The sequence below is a fragment of the Rattus norvegicus genome, chromosome 13, assembly GCF_036323735.1.
Source record: "Rattus norvegicus strain BN/NHsdMcwi chromosome 13, GRCr8, whole genome shotgun sequence".
NCBI lineage: Eukaryota > Metazoa > Chordata > Mammalia > Rodentia > Muridae > Rattus > Rattus norvegicus.
This window is the reverse complement of record NC_086031.1, coordinates 4,386,836-4,405,503: the sequence shown is the minus strand read 5'-3', so window position 1 is coordinate 4,405,503 and position 18,668 is coordinate 4,386,836. Positions and strand designations below refer to the sequence as shown.

The window sequence follows — 18,668 nt, the reverse complement described above, 5'->3', positions numbered from 1 at the left end:
GGGGATTTACCTCAGTGGTAGAGCAGTTGCCTAGCAAACGCAAGGCCCTGGGTTCGGTCCCCAGCTCCGAAAAATAGAAAAAAGAAAAAAAAAACAATAACAACAACGACGTGGACAACAACAACAACAACAACAACAAAAACAACAACAATTGCAACAACAACAACATTGTGGAACAAACTTCATCTCTGTGCTTCAGAATTCCTTCTGTCTACGGGAACTCAAACATATACTTGTATAAGGAGGCAAGAGTGACTCCTTTCTTTGAGAGAAAGGAGTGATATTGAGGACATCTTATTGGCAACTTGACACTGTCTGGAAACTGTGAGGAATCGCACTTTGAAACTATTTCCTGTAATGGTCTTTTTATTTTCACTTCTGTCTCTCTTGAGCTACACATCATCTCAGGTCACAATAATTTCTTTTGAGGTCTGGGCAATCAGAAATTCATACTGCGAACCTTATAAATTTATGTACTAAAAATTTTTTGATAAAAGGAAATAATGAGCTGAGGACATAAAAATCATTCAGTGCCAGAGGCCGCAGAGCAACCAAAAGGGGGAAGGAGGTTACCTGGGATCATTCGGGTATTGTATTAGATGAATTTCAGCATGGATTTGTGGCTTTATTTGTACATATTCTAGCATCATTTTCATTTAAAGAGCAAGAAACCAAAAAGAGTAATAAGAATAGTTATATGAGGTGATACATATTGCAATGATTAATATTGATAGTCAACTTTACAGTATCTAAAATAACCAAGGACATAGGCCTCAGACCTTATCTGTGAGTGTTTATCCAGATTAGGTTAACTGATGTTAAACCACCAGCCCTAAATGTGGGCAGCATCATGCCATGGCCTGCAGACGTGGACTGGATAAAATGGAAGAATTGACCTGAGTACTACCATCCATCTCTCTCTGCTTTCTGGATACCTTCAGCTCCTTTCAACATTATTTGCCTCACCTGGCGTACTATACCCTGAAACTAGAACCCTTTCTTCTTACATTACTTTGTTAGTCCCCTGTATCAGAGCAAAGGAAGAAGAATATTATTGACACAGATGAACATACACATGTTCTATTCTATGCAGTAAAAATAGGATGATAACCTAAAAAGGACATTAAAATGTTTTTATTAAATTTTCATCAGTTAAGGGACCACTGACTAAACCTCTTATGATTAAAAGTCACTCAGTTAGTGGAAAGCTTTATGACTTTCTCTTCCAGAGTGACTAAGTCCACTAACTTTTCTCCCACTCCCTGTCTCTACTAAGTACTTCCTTCTAGGCAGTTAGCCTAACTATAATCAGTCTGCATAAACTATGTCTATGAGAAACTTGTACAAATATGTGTCTCTGGCTGAAAAATAGATTATTAATGGCAAAGCATGTTACTCTAATATATTGAATAGTTCCTGCCACTGAAGAGTTTCAGAAATATTTGTCAAATGACAGTTTTTAAAGAAACTTTTAGTATTATGGGTAAGGGACAGTTGTTATTCAATAAAATATCTAACTCTGCAATGTCTTAGTTGATAGAGCACATATTTTGTAATCAACAGCTCTGTTGGCATGTGCCAGTAATATCAGCATCATGGAGATAGAGACAAATTCTTGGAGCTCACTGGCTAACTAAAAATTTCCCAGCAAATGAGAAAAGATCTGTCAAAGAAATAAATGTCATTACTGAGGAAGACACCCTACGTTTTCTTCTGGCATCCACATAAATGCATAAATATACTCCGAGACATACACACACACACACACACACACACACACACACACACACACATGCACACACATGCACACTTACAACTATGAAGAAGTAAAATGAAATGTAGAGGTCAAGAATATCACTAGATTTTCTGCTCCACACTTTGTCTCCATATTTCCTCCTGTGAGTATTTTTGTTCCCCCTTTCTAAGAAGAACTGAACCCATAGCCTGACAAATACAGAAGTGAATGTTGTCAGCCAACCACTGTACTGAGAATGAGGTCCCCAATGGAGGAGTTAGAGAAAGGCCTGAAGGGGCCTAGGGTTTTGCATCCCCATAAGAAGAACAATACCAACCAACCAACACCCTCTGAACTCCTAGGGTCTAAGCCACCATCTAAAGACTACATAGGGATGGATCTGTGGCTCCAGGTGCATATGTAGCAGAGGATAACAATTTCTGGTATCAATGGGAGGAGAGACCCTTGGTCCTGTCAAGGCTCAATGCCCCAGTGTAGGGTAATGTCAGTGAAGGAAGGCAGAAGGGAGTGGATGGATGTGTGGGGGAGCACCATCATAGAAACAGGGGAAGGGGTACATGATAGCAGGTTTCTGGAAGGGGAACCTGGAAAGACGATAACATTTGAAATATAAATTTTAAAAAATCCAGTATAAGAAAATAAACAGCCATTTTAAAAACTATGTCAGAAAAAAAATCATGTTTATAAAAAGTTGCTTGCATGATTCCAATATTTTCAAACTGTCCCCAGCATCTTTGCACCTTTTCCTGCCAGAAATAAATTATTGCCCTGAAGTTAGACGATACTTAAATTCCTCTTACAAACTAAAGTAAGAGTTGTGTTAAATAATGTCTAAGATTTTTCCTTTTCTTCCTTCCTTCCTTCCTTCCTTCCTTCCTTCCTTCCTTTCTTTTGCCTGTATGTACCAGTGTCTATGTGTGTGATATGTCTAAAATATCTACCCCACTTTTCACAGTTCAATAAAGTTGGTAACGACTTTTTTAAAACGCCTCTTCTTTAATTGCCAAGATTCTGAGTTGTGGTCTGTGATTCAAAATCCTAGGTCTGTGTCTCCTAAGGTATCCCCCATCTCATAAACACCCCTCCATTATCCTCTTGTGCTTACCTCAAAAGAGAGAGAGGAGAGAGAGAGAGAGAGAGAGAGAGAGAGAGAGAGAGAGAGAGAGGAGAGAAAGAGAAGGCTTAATTCTCAGAAATGACAATCTGTTCCTCTATTTAAGGCTGTTTTTCCCTTGAAGTAACAGTAGTAAGAATGGAACTGGAGATATGAAAGAAAGGCAATGTGGAACCTCAGTTCTGACAAATAAATCTGCTACAAGGCCAATGCTCACACATATGCAAATGACTCACAAGCTTCTTCTCACCTCGGCACAATTATCTATATAAAATAAATTTTCAAGGTGACAGCTTTGCCCAGTGTTTACTAGATTAATCACTCTATTTCTGCACCCTGGCTTCTTATACTGTAGCACGGGAAGAGGAGTTTCTATACTCCCAAGATAACAAGTGGGACTCATTTTAAGTTGGCTACCTCATTCTTACCACCAGATTTCCAAAGTTAGATTAAAATCAGAACAGCAACAGGAACAACAACAATGTAAAGTGCCTTCTAACACAAACTCATTGAATATATTGGAATGGGTGTGAGTGGATCCTGAATACAAATGATCATGGGGTGTAGATCTTTACTAATTAAACTTACTTATGAAGATCCCTACCTTCCACAAGGGGAAGTAGTTCTCCTTTCAGTTTTGGGGACAGATTCTCTGGGAACTCACTGGAGTCTTGAACATCCTACAATTCTAAAGTTGTCCTTGGATATTGGCCTCCTGCCTCTACTTCAGGTGTGAGCCACTGCTCTATGTTTGAAAGCACACTTTTCACTGTAGTGTACCCAGTTTCCATTAAAATGTTCCTACTTCCCAATTCACTGATAATCAGGTCAATGGCTTAATTCTAATGTTGTTAATATACTAGGACCACCCTGAATAGATTAATTCTTCTTAATTCTTCAAGGAACTTTTCATGTTCTGCAAACATATTCTTTACAAAAAGACGTATTCCTGGAAGACATTACAAGGGAGGAAAAAAGAATCACAATATCTAAGACGTAGGTAGAAACAAAACTTGCTAGTTTTTATTGTATCTTTCAACTTTTGGAATTGTTGAAGTTTCCTAAGTCAATAGTCACTTAATTGTTATGTGAAGAACACTCATGATGAGGAATTTAATAGCATTGAAGATATTTGTTTCATTGATATAGTTAAACTCTTAAGTTCCTTCTTTTTTAAATTTTAATTATTTTACATTCTGATATCAGTTTTCCTTCCATTCTTTATTCCCAGTACCTTGCCTACCCTATTCTCCCCACATGCACTCCTCTTCCTTTTCTCTTCAGAAAAGGGATAGGCTTTCCCAGAATATCAACCAACCATGGTATATCAAGTTGCAGTAAGTCTAGGTACCTCCTCTTTTACTAAGGCTAGACAATACAAGCCAAAATGGGAAAGAGGTCCCAAAGGCAGATAACAGAGTCAGAGCAGCCCCTGCTCTCACTGGTAGAATCAAGCGATACAACTGTAATATATATGCACAGGACCTAGGTTAGTCTCCTGCCAGCTCCCTGGTTGGTAGATCAGTTTCTGTCCACCCCTATGTTCTGAAATCAATAAATTCTGATGGTTTTATGTCCAAGTCCTCTTTTTAGCTAGACTCCTTCAGAAATCTAATTGTTCCAACTCCGTCTCAGTTGTTTTTTGCATGTTTTAGGTAGGTTCTGAATCTGACTCTTTTCATGTAGTATGGAGATACCTGCAAATCTTGCTTGTCTCTTCAGTCTCTCCTTTGTATCATACCATTAATTATTATGAGTGGTAATGAAACAATAAGAATATTCCTTCAATTGTGTCTTTTGGAACAAGGTGATGGCAGAAATACCACAGATTCTAAATAAAGCATTATTGGACTACTAGACCAACCACTGCACTGAGGAACTTAGAGAGGAAGTGTGGGGGAAGGGCAGGAGTAGGATGGAGGAACGTAAGATTAGCACATAGAAAAGCAAGTTAGCAGAGGAACCTGTCCCCTGAATCCTACCTGTAAACAAAACGTTGCTTGTGCCTAGTCGGCCCCTGGAGGAAAAGAACATATTTATTTAATCTATGAAGGGATTGAACACTATGGGTCTAAAGATTTGAGCTTGGTGATCCAGTCCTGACCCAAAAGCCTACTGATATGCTCATTACTGCTTTTGTCCTTCTTTATACGCTAATACTGTTATTACTATCCATGTGCCCTAGTCAAATCTTTGTTCCAGGACACAAAAATTGGAATATTTCAGAGAGTGTCTTCTCGGGTTGGATCCCCATCTTTAGCAGAAATGTTTTCTGTACCAAGAGACTCTCCTGTGAGTCATCCTGAGAAGCAACTCTGCACACCTGAGACCTACGCAACCAACAGTTATAATCTTTGGGTGTTCTCGTTTTGTGAATTGCATCAGGATTTCTAAATTGCAAATATCTATAAGCTCAAGTAGAGCTTCTAATAAAGTGTTCTTAAGAATGTCTTGAAAGGAAAATACCAGAAAATATGTTTGGAAGAATTTAAGAATGGACAAATGAAACTCAAGACGGATGATCAAAATGTGAATGCTTCACTCCTTCTTTAAAAGGGGAACAAGAATACCCTTGAAGGGAAGAGAGAGGCAAAGATTAAAACAGAGACTGAAGGAACACCCATTCAGAGCCTGCCCCACATGTGGCCCATACATATACAGCCACCCAATTAGACAAGATGGATGAAGCAAAGAAGTGCAGACCGACAGGAGCCGGACGTAGATCGCTCCTGAGAGACACAGCCAGAATACAGCAAATACAGAGGCGAATGCCAGCAGCAAACCACTGAACTGAGAATAGGACCCCCGTTGAAGGAATCAGAGAAAGAACTGGAAGATCTTGAAGGGGCTCGAGACCCCATATGTACAACAATGCTAAACAACCAGAGCTTCCAGGGACTAAGCCACCACCTAAAGACTATACATGGACTGACCCTGGACTCTGACCTCATAGGTAGCAATGAATATCCTAGTAAGAGCACCAGTGGAAGGAGAAGCCCTGGGTCCTGCTAAGACTGAACCCCCAGTGAACTAGACTGGTGGGGTGAGGGCGGCAATGGGGGAAGGGTTGGGAGGGGAACACCCATAAGGAAGGGGAGGGGGGAGGGGGATGTTTGCCCGGATACCGGGAAAGGGAATAACACTCGAAATGTATATAAGAAATACTCAAGTTAATAAAAAAAAATTAAAGTAAAAAAAAAAGAATGATTCCCTACTAAGAACATATCAATTCCTTAAAATAATTATGTATTTTAAAGATTAAAATATAAACACTACTCATTTATTCCTTGTGGTTAAGAAAACAGCCTGGTATGGTGGTACAAATCCATAATCCCAGTACTCAGAGGGCAGGGCAGCTGACCGGAGACATTCAGTGGGATTCTCCCATAAGGAATGTCAAAAATAAACAAAAACTTGACTGTAGGATTGGGTTGGGTTAGAAAGATTGAGGCCCCTTTCTGACTAACTGTGATATGACCTATGATAGTGTCATGCCTCAGTTTTTACGACTGTAAAATCTTAGTATAATAGGTATAATAATAGCAATCGGTAACCAGAGTTACTAGGAGACTTAAGCACAGTATGGGTTCATTTAACAGATACAGAGATTATGCTGTTCTATATGTCATCTATTCTTGGCAGTCGTATTTTCATATGTGCACTATGACTGGTATAAGTATGTGAACGCATACACTAAAAGACTTCGGGGACAATTCTCTCTATAACCATCTTAATATGGTTCAAACACCTCAGGAGAAGGTGATGAGGTTAGAAGGAAGATCGCTCGGCTGAATGTTAGGAGACACTCCTGGTTGTTCCATAGACTAGATAACTGCCCTATTATGTACCTTCTTGAACTGGCTATGCTCAAGGATCCAAAGAGACTCATGCAATTAAAAGGCTTAACATGGCAAAGCTGAAGGTCTGATCAGGTGGTATGTTCTTGGAAAAAACCTTTTAAACTAATAATAATAACCAGACCTCCTCTTCCTCCTCTTACTTTTCTTGCTCTTTGTCTTCCTTCTCCCCTTTCTCCTTTGCTTCCTTGAAATGGAAGTTTCTGGATATGGCACGTGATGTAGATTCACACGGTGTTTCACTAAGGAAAGTTCTGGTGAAGGACATGTGATATTGGAGAGAGTAAAATAGTACACAATGGACAGTGGCAGCATACTTGCCTAAGTAGCTTTGCAATATTTTGTTGGTCTCTCATCTTCATCTTTGCTGATGTTCAATTCAAGGAGAAATGCAAGACAGAGACATTCTCCTGGCATCCCTGCTGATCCTGGATGTTCCTGCTGACTCATGCTCATTTGGTTAAGGACTGGAAGTTTCTGCTAGATTGTGCCCTCACTTCTGATTCCTGTTTGCTATACTGATATTACTGAACTGGAGTGCTAGTATCTTGAAAACAGAGGTTGCAATCTCCTCAAGGAACTACTTCTAAACAGGTCTACACTGCTTTGTACTATTTACCACCTTTCACCTATATTAGCATTTTATATAAGCTCTGCCCTACAGGTACCTGGCAACAGCCAGGAATGTCTAACTCACTATAAAAAGGACTGCTTGTCCCCTCCTCTCTCTTACTCTTGTTCTTGCCTTCCTGCTCTGCTCTCTCCCCATTCCTTTAAACACTTTCCACGTGTGCATGGACAGCATCTATTTCACTTCTCTTCTCTTCTCTTCTCTTCTCTTCTCTTCTCTTCTCTTCTCTTCTCTTCTCTTCTCTTCTCTTCTCTTCTCTTCCCTTCCCTTCCCTTCCCTTCCCTTCCCTTCTCTTCTCTCCTCTCCTCTCCTCTTCTCTTCTTTTCTCTTCACTCCTTTCCCCTCTTCTTCTCTGTACACCTCTGCCTTGCTCTTCCTCTACTACCCTGTCAACTCTCTTCACCGTGACCTAAATAAACTCTATTCTATACTATACTAGCATGTGGCTGGTCTCAAAATGATAATGCCTCAGCATAGGCCAACCCAGGCACCCCTTGCGCCATACCTAACCACACAACCACCAAAACATATTCACCCTCTCTTTATCTTTAAAAACTCATCAACTCCTTCCATTGGACAGTGAGCTAGAAGATAATTTGATGGATTTGAGAATACTTATAAAAAGTAGGTTTTAAAAAAAAATCTAACCCTACACTTCCTCCTCTTTTTCCTCTTCCTTTTCTTTTTCCTCATTTTTCTCTTTCTCCCCCTACTTTCTTGCCTATCACTACCTTCTTTTCCTTCTCTCTATTGCGGTCTGAGAATAAAATTCAACTATAGCATCTTATGTGTCATCTTTTGCTTTTCTTCAAATTTAGGCTGGTTCATCCCATGCACTCCTCTGTTTTATTATGCATTTCAAATTAAATGAATAACTCTTTACAGCCAACTCATAATTAGTACACCATGAAAAAGAAAAATCATACATATAAACATACACACACATACACACAAAGAGAGTCAGAAAAAGCATACTAGGAGTATAGGTAACTTGTACCTAATGTGTAGACAACTGCATAGACACCAACTTCCATGAGCTATGGCAAACCACAGTCCATCCTGAAGCTTAAATCTGTGGTTGGGATGAACTAACCAATTGACTAGGGTGCTATCATGGTACCAGAAGATTCCAAAAGAATTAGAACCATACTCATGTTCACAGGAGAGTGTTAATGTGAGATTGTACTCTAGGGATGTGTGTATGTTTCATCCATTCACTTATTTAAAAAGTTAATACATATGGTAGAAATTCTAACTTCATAGCATACTTCAATTTGGATATATTAAGAAGTTTTGTCCTGGCATAATATGAAAAAATGTGCTAACACCACTATATGTGGTTATCATCATTATTTTTTGTATGATTTAATTTTGTCCTTTCTCTAACCATTTATATTCTCCATATCTACCCTTTTGTCCCAAAGTTTGATTAACATCTTTATTGAGTACTCATAATTAATAGTGTCATCCTTACAGCCTACAAACTACAGATAGCTTGAAAACCGAGAAACATGGCCTTCTTTGTAAATTCTACTTTATTGAAGGTATCAACAGCAATGATACACAGAGAATTGTGAACTATTACCCTAGGTGGTCATTTGAGTATTTATGTGAAGTCAGCAGACAATGCCTTGTAAGAATGCATGGGGTTTAAAACTAATAGCAATAATTTCAAGAAAGAAAAGTAATAATAACTAAGTAAAATTTCATTTGTGATACTGCAGTACTCTTAGGCCAAGTAAAATACTCCAGGTCTTGCCAATTCTAAGTGCAAATATCATAGTTCAGTAGTTAGTCATGATAAAAAGAATTGATGCCTCTCAATGAAAGCATGACAAATACATAGGCAGATACTTGCAGTCAAATATTGACTTGAGAACAGGTTCCCCATTGGAGGAGTTAGAGAAAAAACTGAAGGAGATGAAGGGGTTTTCATTAGAAGAACCACAATACCAATCAAACAGAGCCCCCAAGGACTATACCACCATCCAAAGAGTACACATGGACAGACCCCATGTCTCTAACTGCATATGTAGCAGAGGATGGCCTTGTTGGGCACCAATAGGAGGCGAAGCCCTTAGTCCTGCCAAGGCTTGATGGCCCAGCATAGCGGAATGTCCGGGTGGAGAAGCAGGAAGGTTTGGGAGGGTGGGTGTGAGAAACACCCTCATATAAGAAGGGGGAGAGGGGGCAGGATAGGGAGTTTATAGACAGGAAAGCAGATATGGATATTAGAAATATAAATTAAAAAATCCAATAAAATATAAAGAAAAATCAGACTCTCAAAAGTGAGTTCCTGGGCCACAGCATTATGGTTCCCACATTATACTTCTCTTGAAGATTTGGAGAGTGCTCATCTATAAACACTATCAGTAATTATGCTTTACCAGCTTCCACTAACAAAGCACAGCAGAAAAGATTAAAAAATAAACATGGCAAGTATCCTCCTGTAATTCAGATCTCTTATTATCTTCTACTCTTAATTGATTTCAGAATGATCAATAAATAAATAATTATTACAACACAATAAAGAACAACAAAATGAGTTTAGACTTCAGTGTCAAGTTGACACTGGCCCAGAATAGTAATTATGGCTCATAATGGTGTAGTGGGAGGAAGGTTAGACTGAAGCTTCCCACATATACATCTTTGCACAGTACTACAGAACATGAATTTTCCCGCCATGCAAGTCTGGACTTATGGTTTCATGCCACAAACACTCACCATTTCTGGAAAGCAAGATAGCCAGAAAGTTCTGAGAAGAGAAATTGAGGTAGAGCAAGATGGTGGGGGCTTGTGTTGTCAAGAAATTCAGCATGATGGTTTCCTTGGATGGAGCAGTATCTGCGTAGATAGGTGAAGATAAGAGACTTGTGTTCTTGATCACCAGGTAAGGTTCTTGAAACAGGTATGTTACAGAGGTGCCAGAATTAAAAAGAGCTGAAATTTCTGCAAAACAGAAGACAACAGAGCATGCTGTTAAATGTTTAGTCAATTACTCTGAGTAGCTGTACTACTTGTTCATTGATTCAACTGTATCTAGCACATGGTTAGGGATGTTAAAAATACAATATCTGCGTCTTGATGATTTTAGAGAGGTTCAAATCTATTCTTGTGTGGATGTGCACCTAAGAAGATGTGGATTTGGGTTGATATTGAAAAGGCTGAATGTCTATCCTTATCATTCTCTGCTTTGTTTTTTGAGACACTGAACCTGGAAGTTATGGCTGCTCATTGAGTTCAGAGCTCTTCTATCTTACCTCATCTAATGACACATCTAGTTTTCTAAGAGAATGCTAAGGACCCACTAGACTCTCATGTTTGTGTAGCAAGCAATTTACTGACAACACCATTTTCCAAGCCCATTGTAGCCATTCTTGTCAATTTCACTATGGTTAGGAGATTAATCATAATTCTTAATTTTATCTTTGTAATACTATGATATTCAGCGAGATTGTCTTTATATATCACTGAAGAGCATCACCAAGCATGTTTGACTTTGTGGAGCTTCTGTGTTACAAGACCTTATTATTTAGGGATTGGGAGACAGCTCAGTTGGTCATACATTTGATGCAAACTGTATGGAATTGAATTTACATCTTCAGCATCAGCATTAAGTAACAGGTGTGGTGCTGTGCATATCTAACTCTAGACCTGGGGAAACAAAGACAGGAAGACGTCATTGGATTGTCTAGAAAAATAGTGAGTGTTAAAATTTGAAGAGGAATACATCTGTTATTGACCCCTGGCCACGAAATGCTTGTGTATGCCCACATGAATACACACATACACATGCGTGCATGCACATGTGCACGCACACACACACACACACACACACAAACACACACACAAACAGAGAGAGAGAGAGAGAGAGAGAGAGAGAGAGAGAGAGAGAGAGGCAGCAAATACATAAAAAAATAATTTAACATAAGTCCCTCTGAGTAGCCTTCATGAAATATGTTTTATGATTGATGGTATTTTCCACAATATGTTGAAGTACTTATTCTGCCACGGTTCAGGCCCCCCATGAACTAAGAGAAAGACATTATTTTATGGAGAGGTGCTTCTCTCCCTTCTTTTACATTCAACTCTGTGGTCCTTTGATACAATTTCTATTGATGTATTGCAACTAGAAACATTAGTATGTCAGTAAACACAAGTAGATGATCTACTTCTAGTCTTCAGCTGATCATTCAGCCTGGATGATATGCATATTTTCATTTAATTCTGAACACAACTGTTCTGCTACTTATCACAAAACCCAAATGTATCTATATGGTTATGTTGATGAACTAAACAGAGTCTAAACGTAGGAAAACTTCTGAGAATACAAAGTATCAGCATTGCTTGAGGGCATGGAGAGTTTGGTTTCTCCAAAATAGCATGGAGCTACTACATTGCCACACATAGGAGAAACAGTGTGGATTGCCTGACATCATAGTTATTGCTTCCATCATGGCATGTGGGTAGTTGATCATTACATTCAGTAGCGTTGTTATAGATAACCTCAGTGCACAGGATCATTGGTCATGCTGTTTGTATGCTATGGAACCACACACATAGGGTTATGTAAGCCCATCTCACCTTTCTGGCAGAAAGGTCCTTCATTTGGTGAGTTGGTGCAGTCACAGGAATAGCCACTTTGTTTCTCCACACACTTGCCCCCATTGAGGCAGTTGCTGCCGTAGCTACTGCAGTGACCTAGACAGCCAGGTGTGACTCCAGACATTAACTTTGCCCTCTCTATCAGGTCTGTGTTCTGCCCATTCAAGTGTAAAGAGCGCATGCATCCAAGAAAGCCTTTCTGTCTTGATGATGTTCCTCCTAATGGTGAAAAATAAGAGAGGAAAACATGAAAGATGTCAGAGCTGTAATGCATAGATGTAACTGGTAAATCACAAATCTATAACTGCCCCATTTCCCAAAATTCAGGTTAAATTCTGCTATGGACTCTCTCTGTGGACAGGGTAAGAGTGTCTGCTATGGTAACAACTCTTTGTCTTCTCTTTGTAGCTGCCAAAAAGGGATTCCACCCTAATACTCCCCAGACATTAGAGAGCCTTAATTAATCTAGAAGCTGATGATAATCTAGAGCATGTAGAGTAGAACATATATTGTAGGACTTATCCCTGTCTCCTTGAAAATCTTTAATAACCAGATGATTCTGTTTTTTCCCTTGGATGTATGAGCTCTTCATGCTCATTGCTGGACCCGTCTGTGATATTGATGGTATTACTCTCCCAGGGAAACTCATTTGAAGGACAATTTCACATCAGCTTCCTTCTGTCTACCTGTAATATCTTATTACATGAGACTAACATCATTGTGGTAACAGCTGTGTTGTTATTGTCGTTCTGCTGAACTTTTCTGTAAGTTTCTAGTGAAAGAAAGGATGTTAAAGAAAATTTAAGTCAGGGGCAGAAATTTGGATGTGATTCAGTTTATAGAATGTTTGCCTGGCATGCATGAAACCCTGAATTCAAATCACAGTACGACTGAATAAACTATGCATGGTAGCACACATAAATCATCTCAGTACTGAGGATGAAAGGTCAGGAGGAGCAGAAGTTGACTGCTATCTTTGGCCAGCTGGGGATACATGAGACTTGTTTCAAAGAAAAATTGTATCAGAGGGGGAGAGAGTGAGAAGGAAACATAGCTCTTTTAAAAGTCCTTAAGCATGACTATTTACCTAACCATGATATTAGCACATGGATAAAATATGGAGTTATATGTGATCTACAGTGTCTTTCGCCAGAAATAAAAGAGTCAGATTAGGTACACCACAAAGAAAAAACTACAACATATCCCCTTATGTTTATGCAGTACAGGACTATGGACTGGAAGAGAGAAAGGTGGGTATTGGTGTTCTGCTCCATGTTAGCCAATGGTTAGCCATTGAGAAATGAATTGTATAAATTTAAGCTATTTCATCTATCATTCCATGTATTTATAATAATGCTTACTGCTCATTATAGAATACAGATTTTGTTCACTTATTGTTGTGCTCTGAACCTTCTCTTGAGTCTTCACCTACTGTGGGCAATACTTAGAATTCTAGAACATCCCAGAAGAACAAGAGAGACCTGTTCTAGATTGAAAAAATAAATAATTAGTATCTAACACTTGAACTCAAGATTATATCATAAATGAGTGGGGAATCTTAAAACTACTTGCATTCTGCAAAGTTTACAATTGGAAAAAAAAGGAAGAGACTGAGAGAGGAAGAAAGAGAGGGGCATATGGAGGAGCAGGAGAAAAGAATGAATGCAAAAGCAAAACAGTTATTCCCTGTATCTATTGGATCTCTTAACTGAAACTCTAACCTAATACCCTATGATACAATTCTATTAAATTTTGTTATACAATAGCAGTTCCCAATCTGTGGGTCATATCCTCTTTGGGAGTGATCCAACCCCTCCCAAGGTCACATATCAGATATCCCACATATCAGATATTTACACTATGACTCTTCACAGTAGCAAAATTTCACTTATAAGGCAACACTGAATATAATGTTATAACATGAGGAACTATATTAAAGTGTCATAGCACTAGGAAGATGCTACACTAGTCTCGAAATGTTTAGATCTGTATGTATGCCTATCCAGCTATAATAGCCATTTTAAATTTGTGGTCATAGACAATAAATATATCAAGAAGGACAATAAAGCTGTAATATGAGATTTGGGAGATAGGTCAATTGATAAAATGCTTTACCTGGCAAGCATGAGGACCTGAGTTTGATCAAAAGACCAGTTGTAACCCTAGATAGTATGGTGCATGTCTTTAATCACAGTGATATAAGATGTGAGGTAGAGACAGTCACATCTTTGGAAGCCCAAAAGACAGGTAGCCTACCATATATGATAAAGTTACAGGACAGTAAAGAACATTGTCTTAAGCAAATTATGGATGGTGTCTGATGACTGTTGTTAGATCTCTATAAGCAATACTATACCGGACATGTGATCACGTGCATTCACATGTGCATTTAAGTAAAGAAACATGCACACACATCCACCCATACAAACATAGGAAAGGAGGGTAAGTTAAAGGATGGGAGAGAAATTCATAACATGAAAAATAATGGCAGTGTAGATGGTCAGAAATGGCATGATGATTAGAAATATGCCTTCTTTAATCTATCACAGGTATGGTGGTTTCATCCCAGACTCAGGATTCAAAAGCCAGTTTGGTCTTTTTGCCTTATGCTTACATTTCAGGAAATAAGATGTAGACTATTGCTTCAGTTCTCTAACTGCCTTACTGTTGCCATACTCCCTACCATGATCATCATGGACTCTACCCATCCTCAGCTATTAGCAAAAAGTAAGCATTTTCTTGGTCATGGTGTCTGATGTTCACTGTTTGAGTACAAATAACTAAAAATATAAATGCTGAGGCACATGGCTAATCTCTTATTCTGAAATAATGAGAAGATTGAGATCATTTCCAGTTCTAATACAACGCATGCCAAGAGGCCAAACCTCATTTGCACTGCCTTGTCTGTGTGAATTTCAGTGATTAATAATCCTTTAACCACAAGATAAATCAATGGTATGTACAAGCCTATCTCAAAGAAAGGTTCATTATTTCTTTTCTGGAGGTTACATACAATAAAGTAGGGAGGATTTATAGAGTGTAAGACTTGCCTCTTTTTCTTACTCTTTATACTCACTCCCCTCCATGGATTTCATTAATTTTCCTATGGATTGTTAGTCTAATTTCTCTTCAATCAGAGTTTGCAAATGTAAGATCTATTGCACATTTTCTTATGTGTGTTTTAGTCAACAATTTTAGAAATGGACAAAGGATGGTTAGGGTAATTTCTCAGGTAAAAATGCACTTCTGAATGTAAAGACAAGGAAAACTCACTGTGACTTTTCCAAGACAAGAAGCTCATGTCCCTTCCACATACTGACAGAACAGGATAACATGAGGTATTATGTAATACCTTGTACAGTAAACTACAGTTGTATTTTTACCTGTTTGTTTTATTTTTTCTAGGAAGAAAACTTTATAGAATAGATTAAATATCTTATAAAAATGTACAGCCTAGCCTAAACATTAGATAATTTTAAGAGAATATATACAATCCAAGTAACATAAACATATGTACCAATCCATGTATATGAGAACAGAACAGAAGCACATGCACTAGAGTATACCTAATCACACAGCTATACATATATTTATATGTACATTCATAGGCAATACAATCAAAGATGTAGACATAAGTACATGGTTAGAAGGACCACACAAACATATGTACACACATACAGGTACACAGAGATAACACAAAAAATAATGCACATATATGTTAGCTGCACACATATAAAGACATGTACACATAGTTTGGAAGACAAGTTATAAGAGTAAGCTTTCTTCTTCTACCATGTGTATTCTCAAAATTGAACTAAGATTGTCAGGCTTGGCAGTAAATGCCTGTATTCATTGACCCAATTTTCAGATCCCAAGTTGTCAATTTTTTAAAAGAAATAATTTATTGCAAAATTAAAATGTATCTTCCATTGATAAATCAGATGGCAGTGTGCCAGCTTTCTTCCTAGCTCCTTTCCAAACCCCTACCCAGATTTGCTGACTGTGAACATACATATTTCTGTTGTTGATCTACTATATTTTCTGATTAGTTGTTTTGCATCTTGATATACATATAGTTGTTGAGTGGCTTTTTATTCCCAAATTATAAAATTTCTTCTCAGAAGTCTTATTAAGACCAATGACATTAACAGAATTTGTACTATAAACAAACTATTCACAATGCCTTCCTGAAGGTTATGTACGTAATACAGGGACAAAATTTATCTTAACTTCCAACTTCCACACTAAGATGCATGGAAGAGGCATGAGGAATGTAGCCTTTTGACGCCAACTTCTAAACCCAAGTGACCTGTCTGTGAGGCAACTATCTGAGCCACAGGTATTTCTATTGTCATGTCTCATCTATAGACCTATAGGAAACTGTAAACTCACTGTCCCAGTAAGGTAGACTTGAATGCAATTCTTCTTTGGTTTGCAGGTTTTGCCTTGTCTAGTATGAACACAGAGTTCTTTATATCTGCCAAGGAAAATTCACCCAACAGTTTTCTATAGATTCAAAATAGTAAAAAGCATACCTTTATACTTAGAGTAGTATATAGTCATTCTTTAAAGTATCAATATTTATCTGCAAGTTTCTTAAGAATCAAAATAATCCCAGTTCTACTACATGTAACCCTTTGTAACATGTTTGTGTTATAATATTCATTCTAAGTTCAGCTAGTTGATAATGGACAAGAAAGTGGTGTTGCTACCTTTCACTCCACACACTAGAAAAAGGTAATTTTCAAAAGCTCATCTTGACAATGGTTAAGAGTCAGACAAACTTTACAAGAGAGCTGAGAATGAAATCATATCTGGTTACTGGCAATATGACAAAGAACTCATATTCCTGAATCTGTGAGCTGAGCTATTATACTAAATAATTGAGGTTAATACAAAAGCAATGAAAGTCTACTTTCTTTTGCTTCTCTCTTATATAGTTTCCTATTCTAAGAAATATACACCCATTAATTTATCCTTTTTGCTTCTGTCAACAGTCTTGTTGAAAATAAAGACCACTGGTTGGATGATATATCTGGAAGCAATTTGGTACAGCATGTCTCATTTGGCCCTAGAATAGGGTGAGTTCATTTGAATGGTGTTTCTTTGGATTGAATAGGAATTTTCTCCTTCATTTCAAGCCTGATTTTTCTTACCAGCTATTTAAGTTGATTAAAAATTGAGTGAGTTTTACAAGCATGTATATGGGACTAGAAGAGACATCTTGATGTTGTTGTAGAAAAGTTTGTCTAAGGACCATGCCAACTTCTCTTATGCTTCTTTTTTCCAGTGAGTCCTACTGTGATTTAGAAATTACTGAGCTTAATTGAGTTTGTCTTGATGAAAGTGAAAAGGAAGGAAATTCTGTTGGAGGTCATTTTTGTGTACTGCTTTATGTCTCACTGTTTAGTGCTTAGTGACAGGTACATTTGCAAACATTATCTGGCCAAATATACTTGAACTCACAGTATTTTCATTTTTGTTTAATTCATCTGAGTGATGAATCAATGAATGAACAAATGGATGTTATGCTAGTCATTTACATTATTTGTTTTCCAGGTGCTGTAATAAAATATCCCAAAAAAGAAACAGGGAAAAAAGGGATTATCTACTTTACAATCCTATGTAGAATTCATTATAGGATGAGGCTGGAACTTGAAGCAGTTACTCAGATCTATAGACAAGAAAAGAGAGAGAGAATGCCTTCAAGTTTACTCTCAGCACATCATCTCCTCTTTTATTTAGAGGAACCATCTGACAAATGATCATGACCCTAGAGAATGGCCTTTATGTCTGTATCCCTGCACAAGTCCTGGAGTTTCTTTTTTCCTGTGGTTTCCAATAGCTCCCTTGCTGCTAGCATTGATTTGGCCAAATATGATTCTGATTTAAGAAACAATAGTAAAATAATGATTTTTCTGTTGCTAAGTTTTATCTCATTGTCTCCTTCTCCCTTTCTCCCTTCCTTCTTTTTTTATCCCACTCCTTCCTCCTTCACTTTTCTTCTACATATGAATGTTCAGTAATTTATTTACTATATGAACTTCTTCATCCATAGGCACTAATTGTCCTAAAGAAGCTTATTATCTGTCACAGTCAATCTTAATTGTTAATTGACATAACTAGAATTTCATAGGTGATAACCCTCTGGCATGTTTGTGAGGGAGTTACTAGATTGTGTTAATTGAGGTGAGAAGATCTACCCTAAATGTGGATGGTACCACTTCCATTACCTTCTTTCTAGGAATGAATAAAAACACACAAACACACACACACACACACACACACAGAGAGAGAGAGAGAGAGAGAGAGAGAGAGAGAGAGAGAGAGAGAGAGAATGAATTAACATGCATCATCCTCCGCTTCCTGACTAGGATTGCAGTGTAATCGGCTGCCAAATGCACCTGCATAAAAAAGGAGGCCAATATCAGAAATGAGACAGTCTCATATTCACGAGTATTCACTGTGCTACTGTAGCATATCTGGGAGTGATGCCTTTCCCTTGCTGTTCTATGTACCCAGATATGAGGCATACAGGAAGTAAACCTTGAACTCCATTTCTCTTCAAAGGCAAAGACAATCATTTCTTTATGCCAGATATTTCTCTACCACATTCTCATTCAGAATACTAACTCATTATATTACTTAACCCAAGATTAAGATCAGAAGTTCAGACCTCCAGCATTCACAAAGCTGTTGTGAGTT

At 38.0% G+C, this 18,668-nt stretch overlaps 1 protein-coding gene across 3 annotated transcripts in view; it reads right to left on the bottom strand.

Annotated features, from left to right (window-relative positions):
* The window catches only part of Cntnap5c (contactin associated protein-like 5C), a 1,032,620-nt gene that overhangs the window by 148,381 nt on the left and 865,571 nt on the right, over positions 1-18,668 (bottom strand). For all 3 annotated transcript variants that reach the window (NM_001415869.1, NM_001047866.2, XM_063272211.1), the window contains 2 exon segments: positions 10,083-10,307; positions 11,943-12,182. In NM_001415869.1, the coding sequence (NP_001402798.1) occupies positions 10,083-10,307; positions 11,943-12,182 (465 nt within the window).